This window comes from Ischnura elegans, chromosome 4 (assembly GCF_921293095.1).
Source record: "Ischnura elegans chromosome 4, ioIscEleg1.1, whole genome shotgun sequence".
Lineage (NCBI taxonomy): Eukaryota > Metazoa > Arthropoda > Insecta > Odonata > Coenagrionidae > Ischnura > Ischnura elegans.
The window spans coordinates 112,510,793-112,532,321 of NC_060249.1; the positions used below are offsets into that span (position 1 = coordinate 112,510,793).

Sequence of the window (21,529 nt, forward strand, 5' to 3'; positions counted from 1 at the left end):
AAGAATGGGGGCTAACTAATGCATAGATATATTGGCCGAGATATTTCCCCTTTTGGAGATGATTACGATAGGAATAAACTTTAGTATTGAAATACCAATGGGCATCTAGAGGACGTATTTTAATACTGCAAAGCGTGCATCAATACTATCTCGTATTTATTAACAAGAATATTTGGTTGAATGTTTTACATTTTCTACTTCTTGATTCGACATTTTTTGGGTCAAGAAAAATTGGTAACCCACAAATGGCCACAGTTATTCAAACACATCTGTTCATTCCCGGCCTAAGTCACGATTTCGACTCGAATTACGGCTGGATAACGCATTGGCTTCTTTGGATTCATCTCTTTTCCTGAGTAGTTTGAAGCTTCAATAGAAGATAATATTCGAAAAACTACCTTTAAGGTAATAATAGGCTCAAAGCAGAGAAGAACTTTTCAATTGCATAGTTTTCCCATGATAATTTTTTCAATGAATTAACTTCCATTGCAGAAACAAAGATGTATACCTAATAGTATTATTTTTCAGCCCTTTACATCTTATTCCGCAAAGGAGCGGATGAAATTTTGGCAGAAGATACGAAAGAAAATTAAATTAAGTTTGTATCTTCCTGGTGGCTTCCACGGCTGAGAAATTTTGGCCTAAGCAGGAAGGCTTTTCCGGATCCCAAGTGTGCACTGTACATGAACCAAGAGCGCTGTCGGCCAAGTAGAAATGCATGTGAAAAATCTAAATAACCTATTAATGATAACAAAGTAGTTCGTCACATCTCTCTCTTCACCTTCAAAGGTTATTTTTGGGGGTGAAGCTGTTTAAAATATTTAAAATTAGTTTATATATGCTTCAATAGAAATTATAGCAGTACGATGATTTCCAGAGAATTCGTAATCATATAGCTACAAGATTTCCTAGCATTTGGTTTACAATTCATTTATAAGTGATCAAGGAGAGGAAATTATGATTTCTAAGTTTTTATACCATAGTAGCAACTGTAGACAGCAATTTTTTTCCAATCGGCTCTTCAAATTATTTGCCAAAATCAATCGCCAGTCAAAACCCAGTTTTTCAAGTTTATACTTATAGCTTGAAAAAATTGCTTATCAACTTCAGACGCTTTTCCCAGTCATCTCACGATAAATTAAATAATAATTAACAGTAGATATAAAACAGTAAGAATATAACACTGTAATCACATAATCATTCTAAGCCGCTGAAATATATGTTCAGCGACTAGCTTATGAAATAACCTAGCAACCTCCACTGAAAACGATTACAAGCAACCAGAGAGTCCTATGTAATTATTCCCTATAAATATGTTATGATTTAAGACTGGTCCCTATTCGCGGAAAACAAGTATTTAAGTCGAAAGTTTGCACAGTTTAAAGGCGAATGTTATAACTATCCGGGAATATATATATATATGTCTTCCCAAAAAGATACGTAAAAGTAAATTGTTGACAAACCGCTGATTGTGAGACAAGCGAAACTGCATTCTTCTTTAGTTGTCATTCGAAAGACAACTAAACTCTTTTGAAGTCATTGAGCATGCCTTCGGTGACTGACCTATGGTAATGAGATCACGTTCCATTCGTAAATCAATGGCCTTTCTTTGAGGACGAGTAAAAGGTATTTTCCTTACGCGGATAAGCTGCTGCATTCAAAATCATCCAAGCTCAACAACCTCATGAAGATCATATCCCAGGAGAAGGGCCTTTGTCGAGGTATCGTCGTAGGTTGCAAGATCTATTTTCAGTGATTTTATTTAACATATGGATATCCGTATGACTTAAAAATATTTAATATCATCTCAATCCAGTATTATGGAGGAGGGGTGATACCATAACTTCAGCCAAGAAACCCATCATGAAGCATCGAAAAAATATGTCATGAAACCTGAATCCTCTTGGTATGGCTCAATATTATCTCTAACATAAAAATTGTTTAAAATTAAAAAAAATTATAGGAAACACCAGGTGAAGTCAAACAACATCCAATACATTTTATTTGTCTCTCATCTATCAGTCACGCTACACATAACGCAAGGTTGTTCAATGCACATACGTAATGTAAATTCATGAAACAGAGGGACTGAAAGTACCTAAATAAGTAAAACTGTGAAGAAAGGAGGTGAGTAACATGAGTTCACTAATGGCTGCGGAATTTAGGATAAAAAAAGGATAGTTTATCTGCCAACTTCCCTTTACAAAGAAATTTCCTCCCCTAAAAAGTACAAAATGTCGGCACAAATATTTTTTCTTCGTAAAAGTGTAAAGTACACTGTCAGAAAACCAAGTAAAGTTCAGTGAAACAAATTTCAACGTATTGGGGAAAAATTAAATCAATATTCCGCATATTTTACGAGGGAAAACTACCGTGTTTATCGAATTTGACAGATATTCAGCCATTTAACTACCTAAATTCCCTAAACAAGAAGTGAATTTCCATTTTGAAGGTTTATCAACTGCATTGAAGGGTGTACTAAAGATATTTTTACATGTGAGGTATCATATTTTTTTCCTTTTCCTCCAGAGAAAGCTTTCCCTTCATTAGACAACTTCCATGCTTAGCACTACCGTGGGAAAGCTTAATCTTCCCCAAGTAATTGTCAAGATGGTAAATACAGGGTTTCTTGCATCCCACCTTATCAGGAAAAGCACGTACAAGAAAGAGATAAGTCATTTTAAGGGGACTCGATCAGTTTAAGGGACCACTGTTACTGACGTTTCACGAGAAATTGATATTTTTTTTGCTGCATAGTAAATGTTCAACTGATTTAATGTCGGTAGTCATGGCACAAGCGCGCATAGCAATCAGTGAGACCAATCTAGTTATTCCTTTTAAACATTTCATGATTTAAGAGTGGTCCCTTCTCGAGGCAATTATTTTTACAGCTATAAAGCAATTAAGAGTCCATTTAATCATTTTTAATGATCATCACGTATTCCAGGTCCGCTCCGCACGAATAGGCGATGTGACTCAGGCTGGTAGGAGCAAAATTCCGATTGGGGTTAGAGAGTGGAGGCCGGATTATATACTCCGATCGAAAAAGTGCTAAAAAGACCTCCCCTAAACTCATCAAACGGACGAGATACATCACCCAATTACTCTTATTAGAATAACTAAATAGAAGATAAAATACCTCTTAAAATATCCGTCAGGACTGGGATATTTGTTATGACTGAGTCGATTGCTATGACAGGTTAATGCCTTCCACCCGCCCCAACAGTAGTAAGTAGTAAGCCAGCCGTTTGTATTGTTATTAAAGTCAAGTACTTATTATTTCAAAATTGTTTCGCAAGCAAACTAAGACAAGTTAACAATACACACACAAAAATAAATTTAAAAGCCTTCAATTTCGTAAAATTTAAGCCTTTTTTAACAAGAAGTGTCTTATCTGAGTTTTATTATTACAAGAGTGTAGCAGAAGTGGTAACAATAATAATTTCCAATTTCTTTAGAGCAAACTTGCCGCAACTAAGGCGGGAAAAATATCAATATCAATATTCGCGTGGGTCGCACTATAATTCATTACTTACGTAGGAATCGACAGGGACCTATAGTAAGACGAAGGGAAGCCAGAAATGATGATTACAATTATAAGTTACCGTCTCCACTAATTAACTTACCTGCTATATTACAATGATATTTCTTAACTAAAAAAATCAATGATGTGTCTCCCAGGAGAATTAATAGTCGCCACGAGTTCAATGAAATTTCGTGGGTAGTTTACATCAATCGCTATGATAAAAATGTCACTTGGATAGGCAATCGAATCGTGTAGGTTTTTTAGGCTACAATGCTATTCAGGATTATCACAGAAATTGGCAAGGCAACTGTAAAAATATTCGTCGTTAATGAAGTTTTTTGAAGAGTCATCAGAACAGAATTGTAATTTATAATAACTTTCTGCAACATTGGACATTATTAGTAAGATAGCTCTGGCTATAAGACCATTTAACAAGGAGAAGTATCTATTGGCAATAGAAAACTTAAGTATGAAAGTAGGAGAACATGTCATTAAAATTTATATTTAGAAGATACTTCTCCACGGGAGTGAAGCAGATGATTACAGCAACAGAGAAATCAACGGTGGAGGGGTTTTAAATGATGTGCTTCGGAAGAATGATGAAAGTAAAACGAATCGACAAAGTGAGTAATGAGGAAATCCTTAGAAGAGTGGAAGAGGAGAGAAGCCTTATGAAAACTTAATTGACGAAACAATTAATCTGCGACATAGCATGATGGCCTGATGGAGGCAGTTGTCGAGGGACAAGTAGATGGCAAGCATGGAGAAGAAAAATCTCGCATAAAATATGAATAATAGATAATAAAGGATGTGAAATAGAAGAAATACTTAGGTGTGAAAATATTGACTGATGTGAGAATGGAGGGGAGAGCTGCGTCAAACGAATCTTAAGTTTCATCTTGTAGGTTCCTTTCGGTAAATGTTTTCGACGCAGAATTTCCCTGAAAGGAACTAACAAGATGGATAAAAGAAGCCGCGAAAATCTTCTGAAAACATCAATCTTAGGATTGTTGAGCAGTGACGATGATGAATAACGCTAAACAAAAATTAAGTATGATTAATAGTAGCGGGCGTAACTTGGTGGAAATCCATAATCTTAGGTCTTTACCTTGATGATGTTACGCGGTAACGAAACCACGGTCGGTCTCAATAAATTACCATGTGGAAATAGTAAAGTTATCATTCCTTCTATTCCAACAAAAAGTAAATAGTAATGAAATTCCCTAGACATTTTACTAGACTCGCATTTTTTATTCAACCACAATTATTATCTGTACCGTGAACATTAATATGAGATAAAGATCTACAAAGAAGACGAAAGGAGGGATGGCAAACAAGGAAAAGTCTGAGACGGGGCAGAGAAGCCGAAAGGATCGAGGCTGAGAATTGGTCTGGGCCGGAGCGGCGGCTGCGACGGCGACGCCCAGTGGGGCCGACCAACTCCGCCCACCCGGCGGCGGCGGGAGACCGGCCCCCGAGGGCGCCATGGTCTGCGATCGATATGGGCGGCCCCGGGGGCGGGTTTCCCCCGACGCGGCCCCGCTTACAATTACGGATTCAAATCACGTTGCGGGCGCCACCGCCGAGAGGAAAACAGTCACTTCCAGAGGAGCGCTGCGCCAAGGCGATGAGGGAAGTAATAAATCGAAATATCGAACACGAGTTGCTGCCTTTCTGGAGTGCACCGTCGGCAATGTCAGCGAATACCTCTGCATGGAAGTAAGTAGGACGTGATCCGAGGAAAATAATTAAATTGCATGTGTGAGAGGCTGCTTTGTACACCATACGTACTGATGTATATAAATGAACGTTCTACGGCCTTAAAACAGCTGAAAGAAATGAATTCTCCATGACCGTACTCTTTTCTGAGCGAAAAAATGGGGTACAGGAAAAGGAAGAATAAGGTGTTTTGGGAAATCAGAAAGGACGTCAATGGGGTGAAATAGAACAAATTTAAAATGAAAAAACAATAATGCACTCAAACGCTCAAGCCCACTCACTCACCTAACACATTTGCCGAAGGAACAAATTTCCGCGTAGGTCTAAAGGAAACTATATACTTATTGAAACTAATACGTACACCTGAAACACGAAACACTTACGTTAACTGTATCGTGTACAAGACCAAGCCATCAATACTTGCGCAATCATCCAAACTTGTTATATGTCTTTCTTCTCCCATTACTTCTATTTTCCGCCATTCCATGCGTATATTATTACATTAACTAAAATCGTTCCGGTATTGCGTAGGCCGGTTTTTTTTGTTTTGCATTTGACTTATTTCTGGCATGGCTGATGTATTTTCGCAGTTCACTCTTCATCTTTTTCAAAAAATCGTCATAGATGAAGAAATGCCCACCTTTCATCATTGAAGGTGGCCTGGCCAGGCTCAAAGTGAGCTATCGAAATACGTCGCATTAGAGGAAAACTGTCGTGATTTAAATCTGATAATGATAAACCTACTCATGTAGCAACCACCTGGAGAGGCCCGAACCTTTTATCCATTCCCGCTCCTGCAGGGAAGTATTGCTCTAAAAAATTATCGAAAAATTATTCTAGTGTAAGTGGGGTAGGTTTCCGATTTGTGCTGTTTCTGATTAAGTGCTGAAGACGGTTGATGAGTGAGCTGCGAAAATATATTAGATATGTCAGAAATCATCCGAATTCAAACCCGAGATATCTAAAAACACAATACCATTTTACACGAACATTTTACGTTTTTATATGATATTATGGAGTGGAAGAGAATTCTTATGAAAATCCTAGGAGTAAAACTTATTCGGCCACTTGATGACTCATAATGGCCTGATGAAGACTAATGACAAGTGGATAGGAAGAACGGCAAAGTTAAAAATTTAACGAGTTGAATAGGGCTTGTACTCAAATACATGGTTAAGGCTAGAAAATAAATATACAAAAAACGAAAGATAAGCTAAGAGATGATTTGAGCGACAATTTGCCTCAAAAAACTTTCAGGATTGTTGACTGATAATTAAGATTGAAGCAAATATCACAAAAGGAAACGTTTCATGCCTTAATATATTTTTTTCTCAACAAGCAGTAATACTGAAATAGTGTCCATGCAACATTATACTTCGATTAAAGAGGCTAAATATATTGCACATCATTATTCAGGAGGTGAAAAATACTCCCGCTACCTTAGATACCAATTTTAACTCTTTTATCATAACAAATAATCTTACCCAAAGGATTTGTGAAGATTCGTGTTTAAGAATTGACGCGTTTGAATGAATAATTAATGGAATGAGTCACACCAGGTAATCCAGACGAAACCCAAAGGTAATAAATCACAGAATTATCTAGGATGATGAACGAATGATGAGGAAGCAAAAAAAACAGTTTTTCTTAAGTATTTGATTGGTTTTTAATGACACAGTGACTCATTTTGACATAAACACACTGAGAAATATAGCGGGGACCTATTTTTCGGCTATATCGCAGATGAATCACCTTAAAACGAGTAAAATTCTACGTTCTCTCACATTTTATGATCCAAGTAAATCCCTCCGATTTTATGATAATATAACGAGCAGGAATCGAAAGAGAAAATGCCGTTATTTTATCTCATAGAAGTCAATGTCCTTCTGATGGATGACACACCAATGCCATAGAAATTTTGCATGAATTTCAATCGTATTCACTGAAAAGCAAGAATACAATCATTTATTAACTAATCATGAGATTAATTTCAGATGTATGTCCACTCAGAGAAGTTTATTTATGGAGGGATAAAAAAGACGCATTTTAAGACTACGAAGATTGAAAACTGCATGAAGACTTGAATGATTCAATGTGGATGACAAGCAAAATTAAAAGGGAAAATCCTGCTTTCTGTCTAGTTTTCCTGCTTGGAAACGTCTTCGACCTTTTGTTAAGGCCTTCTGACGTGTCTACAGGTTTGAAATACACTCATTAGTGAAGAACTTCAGCGCTTCATCATGTGACTGCACATTGTTTCTCTTTACCAATCAATTTTAAGTGAGGCTAAGGGTGCGGGGAGGTTATCCTGACTTTAATATACTCTGCACATCCCTGAAGTAAGGAAGGAAGGAAGTATCAATCATTTTTTCCTAAGATTAGACCGTAATTGATTGGTAAGATGATTGGGTAAAACGCAGGCACTTTATATATGTATCATATGACGAGAAATATTTTTTCGCTCGAAATTTCGGCCAAATAAAGCTGTTTAATATTCATAATAATAACACAATACACCGGGGAAATTCAACAAATGAGCCAATAAAAATCCTCCTCAGAAATATTCCAGCCATGAGCTACGGCTGGAATCTTTGTAAACCACACCTTTACGGAAAAATGCTCATTAAATCAGCGAGTGTCAAGAAGTCTTCGATTACGAGCCAAACTCAGCTACTTCAACGTCCAAATGTACGCAATTTAAATCCGTTGGGGCATAGAATTGTGAAATTTTCTCATTGCAATAAGTCCTCTTTTGCTATTTGAGTGCACAAAAATTGCAAACCAAAGAAAGATATTATTTTTAACCACGCCAAATATTATTAGTTTACCCGAGAATTACAAATCCTTTATTGTAGTATTATCGGTTCGCTATCGAATCATAAATCGTATTAAAGAAACATGTGTTCTATAGACAACGCGGTTAGAATTTAAAAATAAAATGGCACAGAAAATCTCAGAAAGGCAAGGTTAAAACCAAGGAGTACTAATAGTCGCAGACCAAACCATTAATAGTTGTGATAATTTTTATTGAAGATAACAATATCATGATTAAATTTCAATTTCTAATTAATGATAAAATACGCAATGGCACCATTATGACATAGTTTCAATTAGCTCTCGTATTTCCCGCTGCCGTGTAGAAGGCCATCGAAAAGTAGGATCTAGAAACTACACTCATGGCCCGTGAACCACGATGAATGACAAAATTCTCGATACTATTCGGGGGAAATCCATCTCCTGAGGACTCAGATGATGACGCGTGTGAGGACATTTCCACTTCACGAGAAAGAAATGAGTAAACTAAAGGAGTGGAGCAGGTGGGGGAGTGAGAAATGAGCAACGCAAAGATTTCTGATGAGTGGACGCAGTAACGGAACTGAACTTCGCGAAGAAGGACACCGCGGGCCATTGGGGTGAAGTTCATCAGTGCACGCAATTTTTCGTTCTACTCAACCAACTAGTCGAAGTAGTGTCGGTTCACAGGTAACAATGACATAAGAGCGAAAGGCGTTTGCGCTTTCATTTTTAAGTTGGCCTGAAATTAGTGAAAGTTGGTAATGATGATGCAATATAAAAGTTGGTAAATTATCTGAAATGTACAAAAGGGTAACATGTACGAAATGGAAGGTAACTTATTCATAGAAACAGCTAAGTTACCTGGAATCCTCGCAACTGAGAAATAGTAATAAGGAATGAATAATTATTAGAGCTGATTCTGTATAAATTTACGAATGATTACCTACCAAAATGTGTGCTTCCTGTAATCACATAATATCTTCATTTTGGTATCTTATGAGGTTAGGTCAATTATCAGGGTATTTTTCAGCGAGAAAGAAGGTCAGCATTTAGATCAGAAGACGTTTGCCTCATCGCTGAATCTATAAATCTTGAATAAATATAGTTTTCCTGTAACATCAAAATAAAAAAGTAAAAAGTTACAATTTAAATGGAAATAAAACAAAAGTGCTATTTCATATTAAATGTGACCCAAAACGCTAATTGTATAAAGCCATTATAATTTATCGCAATAATTTCAGACAAAAACTCACTACAAAAAATGTGATCTGAGTCAGCATATGCACAGAAAGAGCACAAAGCTTAAAAAAAGAAATTTCATATTTTTTTCCCATCAAGCAGAAAACATATGCACGCTATAATTGCATCTCAGTATTGACTTTTGACTACAGGAGCGGCCAGATGTGGTTTAGGAAGGGAGGGTTTACTACTTTTGCTGGCTCCTTGCGGGTATTTAACTCCTTTCTGAGAAGATTTAGGATTTCCCACGAAAATAACGCGCATATGGAAAGGATGAGCATTGTATATTGAATAAATGAAGCAAGATCTTGCCTCGGGGAAATTTAAATTATTTTTATCGCTCAATTTTCTTAAAAATTGTTCAATATGTGGTTATTTGGTCTCTTCAACAGAGCTACTATACGAAACATCCTGAAGTTTTCTCTTGTTTCTTCGACCGGCTCGGACTTGCGGATGCTGCCGAGGTCGCGATGGCTACCTGATCAGTCATCATCAGGGCTAATTGGTCCCCATCATATAGTTCTGATGACGATGGCACACGGAGCCATTGAAGTTTGTAGCAGCTGTAATCCTGATCCGGCTGAAAGACAGAAATAACTAAATGGACACTGTTCGCCAGGAATATCCCTCGCACTATATTCCCCTAAATCGACGAATGCGCATTTTTCTTACGTCCCAATGATTTCTATTCGTCTGCAATTCATGAATACAACCTGAAAGTATAGGGCAAGATGAGAGACAGTGATATTTACGTCATTATTACTTGATTATTAATAACAATTTCAGATACAATGCCTTTCCTAAGTGTTACTAATTAATTTAAAAATTTCTTGAAGGCCCGACGATTTACAAATAAAAGTATGAAACAATCGCGAGAGGAAAACATTTTTTAACACTGACTGATCAAAAAACAAAAAGGAGGCAATTAGTAAACAACAAGTTAGCAAGAAGTCCATTATTTTTCCAGCTACCCCGTCATTTCTCCTCTTTGAACAGATTTCAATACGAAAAGAACATTATGACCAAAGTGCATGGCAAGCGGAATTCCCTGATATGATGAGTACATAATGATCATAAGCATTTCATCACCATCCCTACATAGGCGGATCTAGGGGGGGGGGCACGGGGGCACGTGCCCCCCCCCCCCCCCAGACCCTTAAAAAATATGCAAGACTTTTAATAAGAACCCATTATCATGGCGTTCGTTTTGTATTACGAGGTATACTTGTACCCCCCCAGAACAAAATCCTGGATACAGCCTTGCTTGTGCCCCCCCCCCCAGAATGAAATCCTGGATCCGCCCCTGCATCCCTATGATCTATCCTTCTTTCTACGTGCATGATTATGACAACAACATACTGACCAAAGTGCACCGCAAGCATACGCCACTTCGATACCTCCACTGCATAAACGCTCTACAATCGCCCACCGATTCAAATCCGTCCAGATAGCCCTTATAACCCTAAATGAGCGGATTTGATTCGGTGGGCGATTGTTGAGCGTTTATGCAGTGGAGGTATCGACTTATACGATAAGAAAACGATTAACATCGACAATCTTTTAACGTCCCAATGATTTCTCTCCCTTTCCGCAGGTACTACTACGACAAGAACATAATGACCAAAGTACACGGCAAGCGGTACGCCTACAAGTTCGACTTCCACGGTCTGATGCAGGCGTGCCAGGCGCAGGCGGCGGGGGCGGCCGCCGGCGCCGCCGCCGAGGTGGGCTACAAGGCGGCGTATGCGGCGGCGGCCGTCGCGGCCTCCGCCGCCTCCCCGCCCTCCCACCACCACCCACCGCCCCCGCCGCCCCCGGACCACGCCCACCACCACCACCACCTCGCTTCCTCCCTCTTCTCGCACACGGCTGCTGCTGCCGCATACAAGCTGGGCTCCCTTCTCCCCCCTTCGCCGCACCACCTCCCGCACCACGAGCACCAGCACCACGCGGACCCGCCTCCACCGCCCCCGCCTCCTCCGCCTCCACCGCTCTCCTCCGTGGGGGGGCCCTCGCCTCAGAGCACCATCTTCGCCCCCTACTGGACCTCTGCCTCCAGCCTCTCCTCGCTCTACACGGCTGCGGCGGCGGCGGTGGCGGGGGCCGGGGGCGTGGGAGGGGCGGCCGGGGGCGGTTCGGTGCCCCCCGTGTCCCAGTCCCCCAACTCCCCGCCAGTGCTCAGCCGCTTTCCCTGCGTGCCGGACTCGCCCACCTCCCAGATGGGGGCACCCAGGTCGTAGTGCACGGTGGTGCTGCGTCGAGAACGATCTCTATACTTCCCAGTGTACCTAATTATGTGGATAAATTTTTCTCGGGTGGTCTACCCAGTGTGGTGATCCAAGGCGAATATTCTCGCTGGAGATGAGGAATGAGTCGGACGAACAGTGAAAATTAAATTTTCGGTGAATTCCACAGGCTTTTAATACAAATCGTCCAATTCCAAGCAAGGTGAGCTTGCTGGCATTCATACGAAATTGATGATGGCTAGTGATGGCTGAAGCTGGCATAGTTCTATCAAAAGTCTGAGAAATAAATCAAGTTTCCCATTTTCATTAGGTTTATCTAAATACCATCCAGCATCCTCACCGACCATTGACTTTAGCTGTATCAGGCTCTTCTGTAAGGGATCTCTTTCTGGTTATAATATAGTAAATCTTTATCTACTTGTGGCTGTTGAAATTTCTGCGGCATTTCACAGGGGCTATGTTCTTATTACAAATAAGCTTAACAATGAAATTTCAACTACCTGGACGAAAACCCGAGAGAAATTCATCCAATAGTGCACGAATTCCAGTTCCTCTTCCTAATTCCTCTCAATCAGTCAGACGGTGCTCAGAAGTTTTGGACAACCTATTGGGTATACGTGCACTCAACAAGGCCAACCTCTTCCCTTTTGAAGAACAGGCCCAATGAAAGTTAGTGAGCACTGTCTGGATGATGACAATTCTCCTTTCTCTTCCTTGATGGACTACTACCAGTGACGGAGACTGATGGACAGAACGATTTCTGTATCTTGGGTGACAGATTATTGGGAGGCAATGTGTGACATAAAACTGCTTTGGTGTTGTTGTGAGATAAATATGCAAGTCCTAATAGATGGAGTATGCATGTTATATCGAACCTGATTAAAGGTTTACATGTAAAATTGTAAAGAGTGATGTAGATTAGCATGGTAGTTCTCAAGAAAAACTTTTTTCTTGGACATTTGAAGGTTTAAGGAAAGATCTCCCCATCGTATTCATTTGAGTGTTAAATTTCATAAGCCACAGATAATTGTTAGTATGATAAAAAGCCATCATTGGACACTTCACCTTAACTGTGCTTTTTGATTGACCACCACCCATATCAACTTGTCAAAATCAAATCAGTATTATGTTTCACAACCCATTTCAATAAATAACTCAACCTTTGAAAAAAAATTGAGGGCACACGTTGATCGTAAAACCTTCACTAAATGAGCAAGAAACACTCATCCAACTTCATGACCAACATGAAACACTGCCTCAGCCAGACAGCTCACTTACTAGTTGAACATGAATGATCAACTTTTGATCCAAAATGAAGAGTGTGGATGAGAGAGCCAAAGTTTTAAAGTAATGACTGACTATCATTCATACCAATAAAGATTTGGCAGATTCACTAGCACTCATAATCTTATGAAACCTTACCATCTGTAAGCAGCCTTGAGTCCCACATCAAACTACCTAAAGGCTTTGAGAAGGGCTCAAGATTGCTAAACAAGCATCTTTCAGATTCAGTTCAATTCAATGAATCACCATTAGTATTCGATATTATCTCCTTTAAATTGATCATCAGCAAATCATTTTCAACTCATATATCCAACAATTTCATGAAAATATTTTTGGTCGCTCTTTCACAAATTAGAGGAAACATTACTTTTGACATTGATTGGTGATTGCATAAGAATCAAAAAGATAACCAAACATTCATTGCCATAAAAGCTAAAATAGTTCAACACCGAATTCAAAAATGTTATTTTTACACCCATTAAACACAACAGGTAAAATCCGAAATAGCTTTGAAAAACTTCATGTGCAGGGATACTAAGTACTGCTGTGCATACGACCTTAAACATGTTCTCATCAAATAATCCAAAGAGCACATTCACTCATTAGAGTTGAGCATCATTCATCGAGTACCAACTCAATTTCAGTATTAATTTTAAGTTCATTACTCAGACACTAAAATCATGAATTGAGTGACATGGGATATTATTTTCTGATTTTAAAATCATTTTTGTATTTAAGGTGTGTTGTTTCATCAATTGCAATTGTAAAACATGTGTATAATTTATTTAAATTCAAATAAGAAAATGTAAAAATAAATAGCTTTGAGATTTTCTTTGTCCTTTTAATATGTAAAAAATTGAAAAAAACAAAACTGTAAGTCCATTGTTTTCCACAAGTTTTCATATTTCCAAGGTAAGGGCATATTTAACTAACTTTAAGTGTTTGCTTTTAATGGAATCATGACTTGAAGGTTTTGGTTTAAATAAAGAAATTCAATGTACAAAGGTAAGTAAAAAGGAACTTGAAAAATATTACATAAAAATGAAAAATAAAGAAGTCAGCACCATGAGATATATATTGCAGTAAACAGAGGTTTGCTGAATACTTCTCACCTTTAGAATTAGATTAAGTAGGTATTTCATGAAATCACATCTGAATGCTCAAGGGAAAGTGTGAAATCTTTAAAAAGTTATACATACATAGTTGCAAGGCCTGGTGATGATGATTCAATATCTCATGAGCACTGAATGACATTTGCATGAATATATTCAGCAAACAGTATTGTTGAATGAAGCTCCTATATTTTTATAACAAGTCCCCATTTGAATGTTGTTAAGGTAAGTAGTACATCAACTTTTGGCCATTATTGAAAGACAGCATAATTATCGTCATAGTAGCTTGCATTCTCATCCTAAAACATGGTAATAATGGGTAATCAAGGGTATCAAAAGTCTACTGAATGTACCTGTTGACATTAATAAATATGTATGTATGCACCATAGTCAATTCAAGATTAAGCATGCAGAATCCAGGAAAACCAAGGAAATGTAAATATACTCATGTTTAAATGTCATTCTTTCGCTATCGCCGGTATCGCATACCTGTCTCATACCGAAAAATTCATCTTCCATATAACTCTCGCTAAAAAAATACTAAACTGAGGCAAGAAAGGAGGGGAGATAGTAAAAGGAGATCTGGAAAATGGAAATTGACAGGAAATCCAATATTAATAATGCTTACACTCACTTTTTAAACCTGCTGAACACAATAATTGAAGAATCCATGAGCAGGAGTGTATGACTTGGTACATACTTCATAATCTATTGTTACCATAGGCGCCGACTCCATGGGGCCTGAGGGGGCTCGAGCCCCCTCAATAATTCTTTTGGGGGGGCGGAGCCCCCCCAACAATTCAAGAAATTAATTAAGTGATATTATCATGCAGTGGCGCCGACTCCATGGAGCCTGAAGGGGCCCGAGCCCCCTCAAAAATTCGTTATGGGTGTGAGGAAATATTGTGTCAGGCTTGTAGATTTTCCCCGGAGTGTTCAGGTATCGAGATTCGAGTTATCGTGTTCTAATGTTGATCATATGACTCTTCAAAAATGCTTAAAAAACTTAAAACTCACTACTTATAAAATTTCCCAGGGCAAGATCCCCGGTTAGGGCCCCCCCAATATTTTTTGTAAGTCTGGCGCGCCTGATTGTTACATAATTGCATTGGAAGAAACCTCAGGAGGCATGAGTCAACTAGTTACCAGGTTCACTGCCATCTTGCTTTAGGAATTAAATGATTTCATTTGATCGAAGGAAAAGGCTGAAAAATAGAAAAAAATTTATAACCAGTTAAGATATTAGGTATCTATGAATTGAAGAAATTGAAAAATGTAAGTACAAGATCAAAATAAAAACCCATGATTCCCATCAAGATAGTTGGAAGGAAAAAAAATTAACAGGGTTTTAAATGACTTGAAGAAAGATCAAGCTACTACACATTTTATTTTGAAGTCAATTCAACTCACATCATTGAATTACTGCACACATATCTGAAAATGTTTATCCAATTAAAAAAAACAAAGAAGTATCCTATTATTATAACTTGTGTTTTAAGTAGCAATAAAATACTTTTGCCACAATCTTAAAGCCTCCAGAGCAATTTTGACAACTATGATCTAATTGTTGAAGGACAAGGGTCAGGCAGAACAGCAAAGCAAATCCTCAAAATTATTTGAAAAGGACATCAATTGATCAACGAATTGAGAGAGAAGATATATGCAAATATGCATTGATAGCAAGTGACCTTTGAAAGGGTTGAAGCATTGGACTATGTTTGAGGAAAGAATAGGGTAGTTTCCTTCATCGAAGAAAACGAAAGGCATTGATTGCGATTCGTTACCCACCATTAGTGTATTCATAATACACAAATTATTTCGTTTTAGAAATACCGGTTTAGACGAATGGCAAGGGCCAAATTTTATCCTCATTTGAAAAAGGCCAGATTGGCGCCCATGCGATGCCACTCCAGGTGACGTCACAGGGACCTAGTTTCTACACGAGAGGATAGGAGTTATACATCGTCTGAGGTTACTAATGCATGCAAGAGGCACAGAGCTCAGGGGAACATGTCTTAATAATAACCTATTAAAACTGGCTAAGGTCGGAAAGTTTTCTTCGTTTGATAAGGTATTAATTATCCTTTTTTAAGCCAAGCGCTACCAGATAGCATGGTACTCAGCTACCCGCTAGCATCCTGCGTCGTATCAGCGCTCAGAGCCTCTCCAAGGTCACCTCACAAGGCGGGAGGGGGAACCAGAAATGCGTCACACGGACTTTTTTCCCATCATTCCTACTTACGCGTCGCGTTTTCGCGTGCTTGAAAATTTTCACTTTTCATTTAATCGCGAAAAATAGATATCGTCATTTAAAAATCTAAAAGCGTGAAATACGTACTCCAGGAGTAATAATCTTTCGATTTAGGCATTAAAAAAATAATAGGAAACCACCCTATTTAGTAACCACCATCTCTATCCCTAAACATTTTGATCAAATAACAGTTATGCAGTAATGATGAGCTAGTTGACTGATTTTCTTATATTGTCAATCGTGACAGGGTTTGAAAAAGAAAGAGATTTCCTTAAAAAATTGACAGTCTCAACCCTACAACAGACAAGTTGATGACATCAAGAGCCTAAGCTGAGCGACTCACTGCATTTCAGCTACTCCCAGGCCTGTCACATCAACCTTGAGTGGTTTGCTGTTGTTTTCCTTCTCCCATTTCTTCCTCCAATGAGTGTTTCTCTTTGATTAAGTCCATTAGCAAAAACTCTAATGAGTTCATCAACTCATGAAATGTGGGTGGCAATTTTCATTCATATTTTATTTAAAAATGATGTAAGAAAGACTGAAAGAGCAATATCCTTTTTCATTGTAACTTGTCCCTCCCTTCCACCCACCAAATTATTTCAATAACTAAAGATTTCAGCCCATAGAGAACAACATTATTATTGGAAATATTAGCCTTTATGATGTTCGACAAAGTTTTGATAGCCATATTAAAACCACAGGCACCATATCATATTCTCACAAAATAACATATATAACAGTCTTCCTACCCTATATATGCACCCAAAATTGCTGATAGAATGGAAAGACATATTTCCCCCTGATAACGACAAAAAAATTTAATCTAAAAACGTCAGTATTCAAGAACCAAATCACTATGATGAAATCTCAGAAAATGCATCTAGCTATTGTTTTGAGAATGCCCCATATCTAGAGTTGAAAACCTACGGTTGAAGTAGAATGGCACTTTGCAGGAAGACCTACATAGGCAGATCCAGGGGGGGCACGGGGGCACGTGCCCCCCCCAGGACCCTTAAAAATATGCTAGATTTTTAATACGGCCCCATTATCATTGCATTCATTTTGTATGACGAGGTATCATTGCGCCCCCCCCAGAAAGAAATCCTTGAACCACCACTGAATGCCTAGTTGATCAGAATTTTTAAATGATAAAATATAAACCAACAGCAAGGAGCATTATTTAGGGGATGTCATTCTGATTGTGAGAGTTGGTCAACCATGTATTAATATTTTCACGGCTCTTGAGACCCTCAAGGTCACAGATGGAAATACCTCTGAGTTCACAATTTTGCTTAATTTAAGACTGGTTCATCACTTGCCATTGGGAAAAGCAGTATCAAAAGAAGGAACACATAGGACCAGGAAATGATTCCACATTTATCAACAATACGAGTCTTTTTTGAATTTCACATTGTTCATGCATTCTTTAAAACCGCTGTTTTTTATTTCTCCGCCATGAAATACTTTGATGAGACTTCATTTCCAAGCCAAAAAATCACGCAGGTTAAGGCTCTTGATGATGGCCGAGAAAATTGAACTTAGAATAACTTTTTTGCCGGAAGTGGTGTAACTGTTGCAAAACACAGTAATGAGCTAAATTTACAACCATTATGGTTCAATCTGGCCGTGAAATCTGTAAAATTGCGTATTTTACCATGATTTATAAGAAACACACGTAATTGGCCCCAAATTTTCATATCCTGTCCTGTAATATGTGCAGGAAAAATTAAAACATTGTTAGGACATACTGTTGTTACGATAGTGTTCAGAAAATACATCGAAATTCAGATGAAAAGCTCCTAGCAGCACAGTAGAAGGACAGCAATCATCATCATCACTGGTCAACAATCCTAGGATTGGTTTGACGCAGCTCTCCACTCAGTTCTCCTATCAGCTAATCTTTTCACACCTACGTATTTCTTCTCTTTCACATCTCTCTTTACTAGTTCCATATATTTTGTTCGAGGTCTTCCTTTTCCATTCTTGCCTTCCACTTGTCCTTCGACGATTGTCTTCATCAGGCCATCATGTCTCAAGATGTGGCCTATAAGGTTGTTCCGTCTTCTTATTAAGGTTTTCATGAGGCTTCTCTTCTCTCCTACTCTTCTTAGGACTTCCTCGTTACTAACTCGGTCAATCCATTTGATTTTCATCATTCTTCTGTAGCACCACATTTCAAAGGCCTCTATCCTTGCTTTCTCTGCTGCGGTCATTGTCCATGCCTCACTTCCGCATAGGAGCATACTCCAGATGTAGGTTCTTATAAATTGTTTCTTTACTTCCATATTTAAGTTTCCCGCTGTAAGCAGGTCTCTCTTTTGGTGGAATGCTCTCTTCGCCTGGGCTATTCTGCTGATAATTTCTTTCTTGCTTCTCCCATCACTAGTTATCTTGCTTCCCAAATAACAGAATTCATCCACCTCTATCAGTTTTTGCCTCCCTATTTTAATGTTGGTCTTGACTTCTTCTCTTCTGCTGCATACTAAGATCTTGGTTTTCTTCGTGCTTATTTTCAGTTGATGTCTACTCATTACCCTACCCATATTAACCAGAATATTTTTCAAATCCTTCTCTGTTTCTGCTATAACCGCTATGTCATCGGCAAATCTTAGCATGCTAATTTTTTCTCCATGAATATTCACTTCCAATGCCTTTTCTTTGATTTCATTAATGGCTTTCTCTATGTAAACGTTGAAAATTACGGGTGACAATGTACAGCCTTGTCGCACTCCTTTCCTAATTCTTGCTTCTTCACAGCTGGGCCCTGATTTTATCACGGCTACTTGGTTTTTGTATAAAGTGTGGATGATTTTTCTGTCATTTTAAACAGCCCCAATTTCCTTTAGGATTCCAAGCATTGTGCTCCAATCCACGTTGTCAAATGCTTTCTCTAAGCCCACAAACGCAACGAATGTTGGCTGATTGGACAGTAATAGTAAAGATAATTACCAAAATTGTAGAAATTAGAGTTGCAGGTTTACATACCTGCGATGAGCTATGAAGAAGAGGAAGAGGAAGGCATCAACAAAGATAGATAGAGGTAAAGGTAATAAAGTAATAAATGGCAAACTTTTGATTGAAAATGAATAAAAATCATAGATATGGAAGGTATATCTGGAAGAGTAACACATATAAAGGAGGTAAGCATACATCAAATGCAATTGAAGAGGAACGTGATGTCGAAAAGTATTATATATGAGGAATGAAGGGTCTCAGGTTTTCCCAGCAAATAGACTGGGGGAAGAGTTCTCGGGTTTCCAGCCAGGTCCGATGGTTTTTCAGCACCGGAGAGATTTTAGGAAATGTATTTTTCTCTCTTTTCTCGGTGCTGAAAAACCCTTGGACCTGGCTGGAAACCTGAGAACTCTTCCTTATATTATATATGAGCTTCAAAGCAGGTATGAGGAGAAGAGAATGAAATTATTTTAAATAATTGGAACACTGTCATTGGCAATAGTTAAGATGATAGAATAAAAAGACAGTATGGATTAGGAAACTGATATGAAAGATGAGAGGGAATCTGTTGGAATTCTGCTCTGATTTGAAAAAATTGTTGACAACATACTTTAAATATCACACCCACAGAGGATACTCAATAAAAATGTCAAGAGGCAAAAAATGTCAAATAGCCTATAGGCTTACACAATAGGAATACACTATAGTGTATTCTAGTAAGCAGATATTTAAGAACCAAGTTTAATATGTACAATAAAAGCTACCCTAGGGCACATCTGAAAAGTAGCCATAACTTAGAAATGATGAAATACCATCTAAAATATGATATAGTGAAGAAAATTATGAAGAATGTACGGCAAGTATGGCAATTTAAGGAGGCTCAACATCAGCTGGCATTTTAAGTAGAAAGAAGGAGAGATATGACTGTGATATCATTGTAATATAGCTGGAAAAACATAAAAAGTGGAAAATACAAGGCTACAAAAGAAATTCTTGGATGAGGAAAAGTTTCCCAGAAAGATCCATGCATCACGGGTCAAGTAATAAATCTCAAATATTGCAAAGCAAAACAAGCTTTAAAATGTGAATGAAGAACCTCTCCAAAGATGCATAAAGCGACCTCATAATAAGGTAGTTTCCTTCATCAAAGAAAACGAAAGGCATTGATTGCGATTCGTTACCCACCATTAGTGTATTCATTAAATACAAATTATTTGGTTCTAGAAATACCGGTTTAGACGAATGGCAATGGTCAATTTTATCCTCATTTGAAAAAGGCCAGATTGGCGCCCATGCGATGCCACTCCACGTGATGTCACAGGGACCTAGTTTCTATATGAGTAGATAGGAGTTTTACATCGTCTGAGATTACCAATGCATACATGAGGCACAGAGCTCAGGGAAACATGTCTTAATAATCACAAATTAAAAATACCTAAGTTCGGAAAGTTTCCTTCGTTTGATAAGTTATTAATTATCCTTATTTAAGCCAAGCGCTACCAGCTAGCATGGTACTCTGCTACCTGCTAGCATCCTGCGTCGTATCAGCACTCTAAGCCTCGCCCCAAGGTCACTTCACTTACGGCAGTGGGAACCAGAACGACGTCACACAGAGTTTTCCCAGCATTCATACTTAGCCATCCCATTTTTGCGCACTTGAAAATTTTCACTTTTCATTTAATTGCAAAAAATAGATATCGTCATTTAAAAATCTAAAAGCTTGAAATACGTACTCCAGGAGTAATAATATTTTGATTTAGGCAATAAAAAAATAATAGGAAACCACCCTATTAGCAAAGTGAAAGTGACATCTGGGTAATAGTATATATTGAATACATTTTCAAGTGGCTAAGATGAGACTAAGTTTAAGTAAAATAATAGTAAATTAGAATATGCCATGGATGGAAAAACTGGAAGAGTACAACTGCAAAAAAAATCTCATCATAATATTAATCAAAGAGAAGATTCATAAATGGAAGCCATACGGGCCTCAACCCTTGACTGGAATTGATGCAACATTATGAGATCTGAAGCTGATTGACGCATCTAGAATCCATTATATTTCCCCAGAAAAAAATATAAAAAGCTGGAGAGAAGACTCAACAAGAAATAAATCAAGGGACTTGGATATGAATATCATAATTCCTATTGAAAAATAGTAGAAAGCATAGAAATGTAAAACAAATAAGGTCCATATGCCTTATTGCAGACAAATCAATGATATTCACTAGTATTTTAATCATTAAAATATAAAAAAAGAAAAGAGTAGTTTCTTAATGAAGACCAATTCAGAATTGCATTTATCATTTACCTTTCAATCCAAACGCTAGTGTGGAAAATAATTGTATGAGCTGATACGATTACATTTTTTACTTGTATGAATGAAAATGCCATTTAGTAT

General features: G+C 38.1%; 1 protein-coding gene across 1 annotated transcript in view; it reads left to right on the top strand.

Annotated features, from left to right (window-relative positions):
- The window catches only part of LOC124158219 (DNA-binding protein D-ETS-6-like), a 123,469-nt gene extending 111,949 nt beyond the window's left edge, over nt 1-11,520 (top strand). Inside the window, exon 4 of the mRNA XM_046533408.1 lies at nt 10,875-11,520. Coding sequence (XP_046389364.1) covers nt 10,875-11,520 — 646 coding nt within the window. The remainder of the gene's footprint in view (nt 1-10,874) is intronic.
- Nucleotides 11,521-21,529: the final 10,009 nt, after the last annotated feature.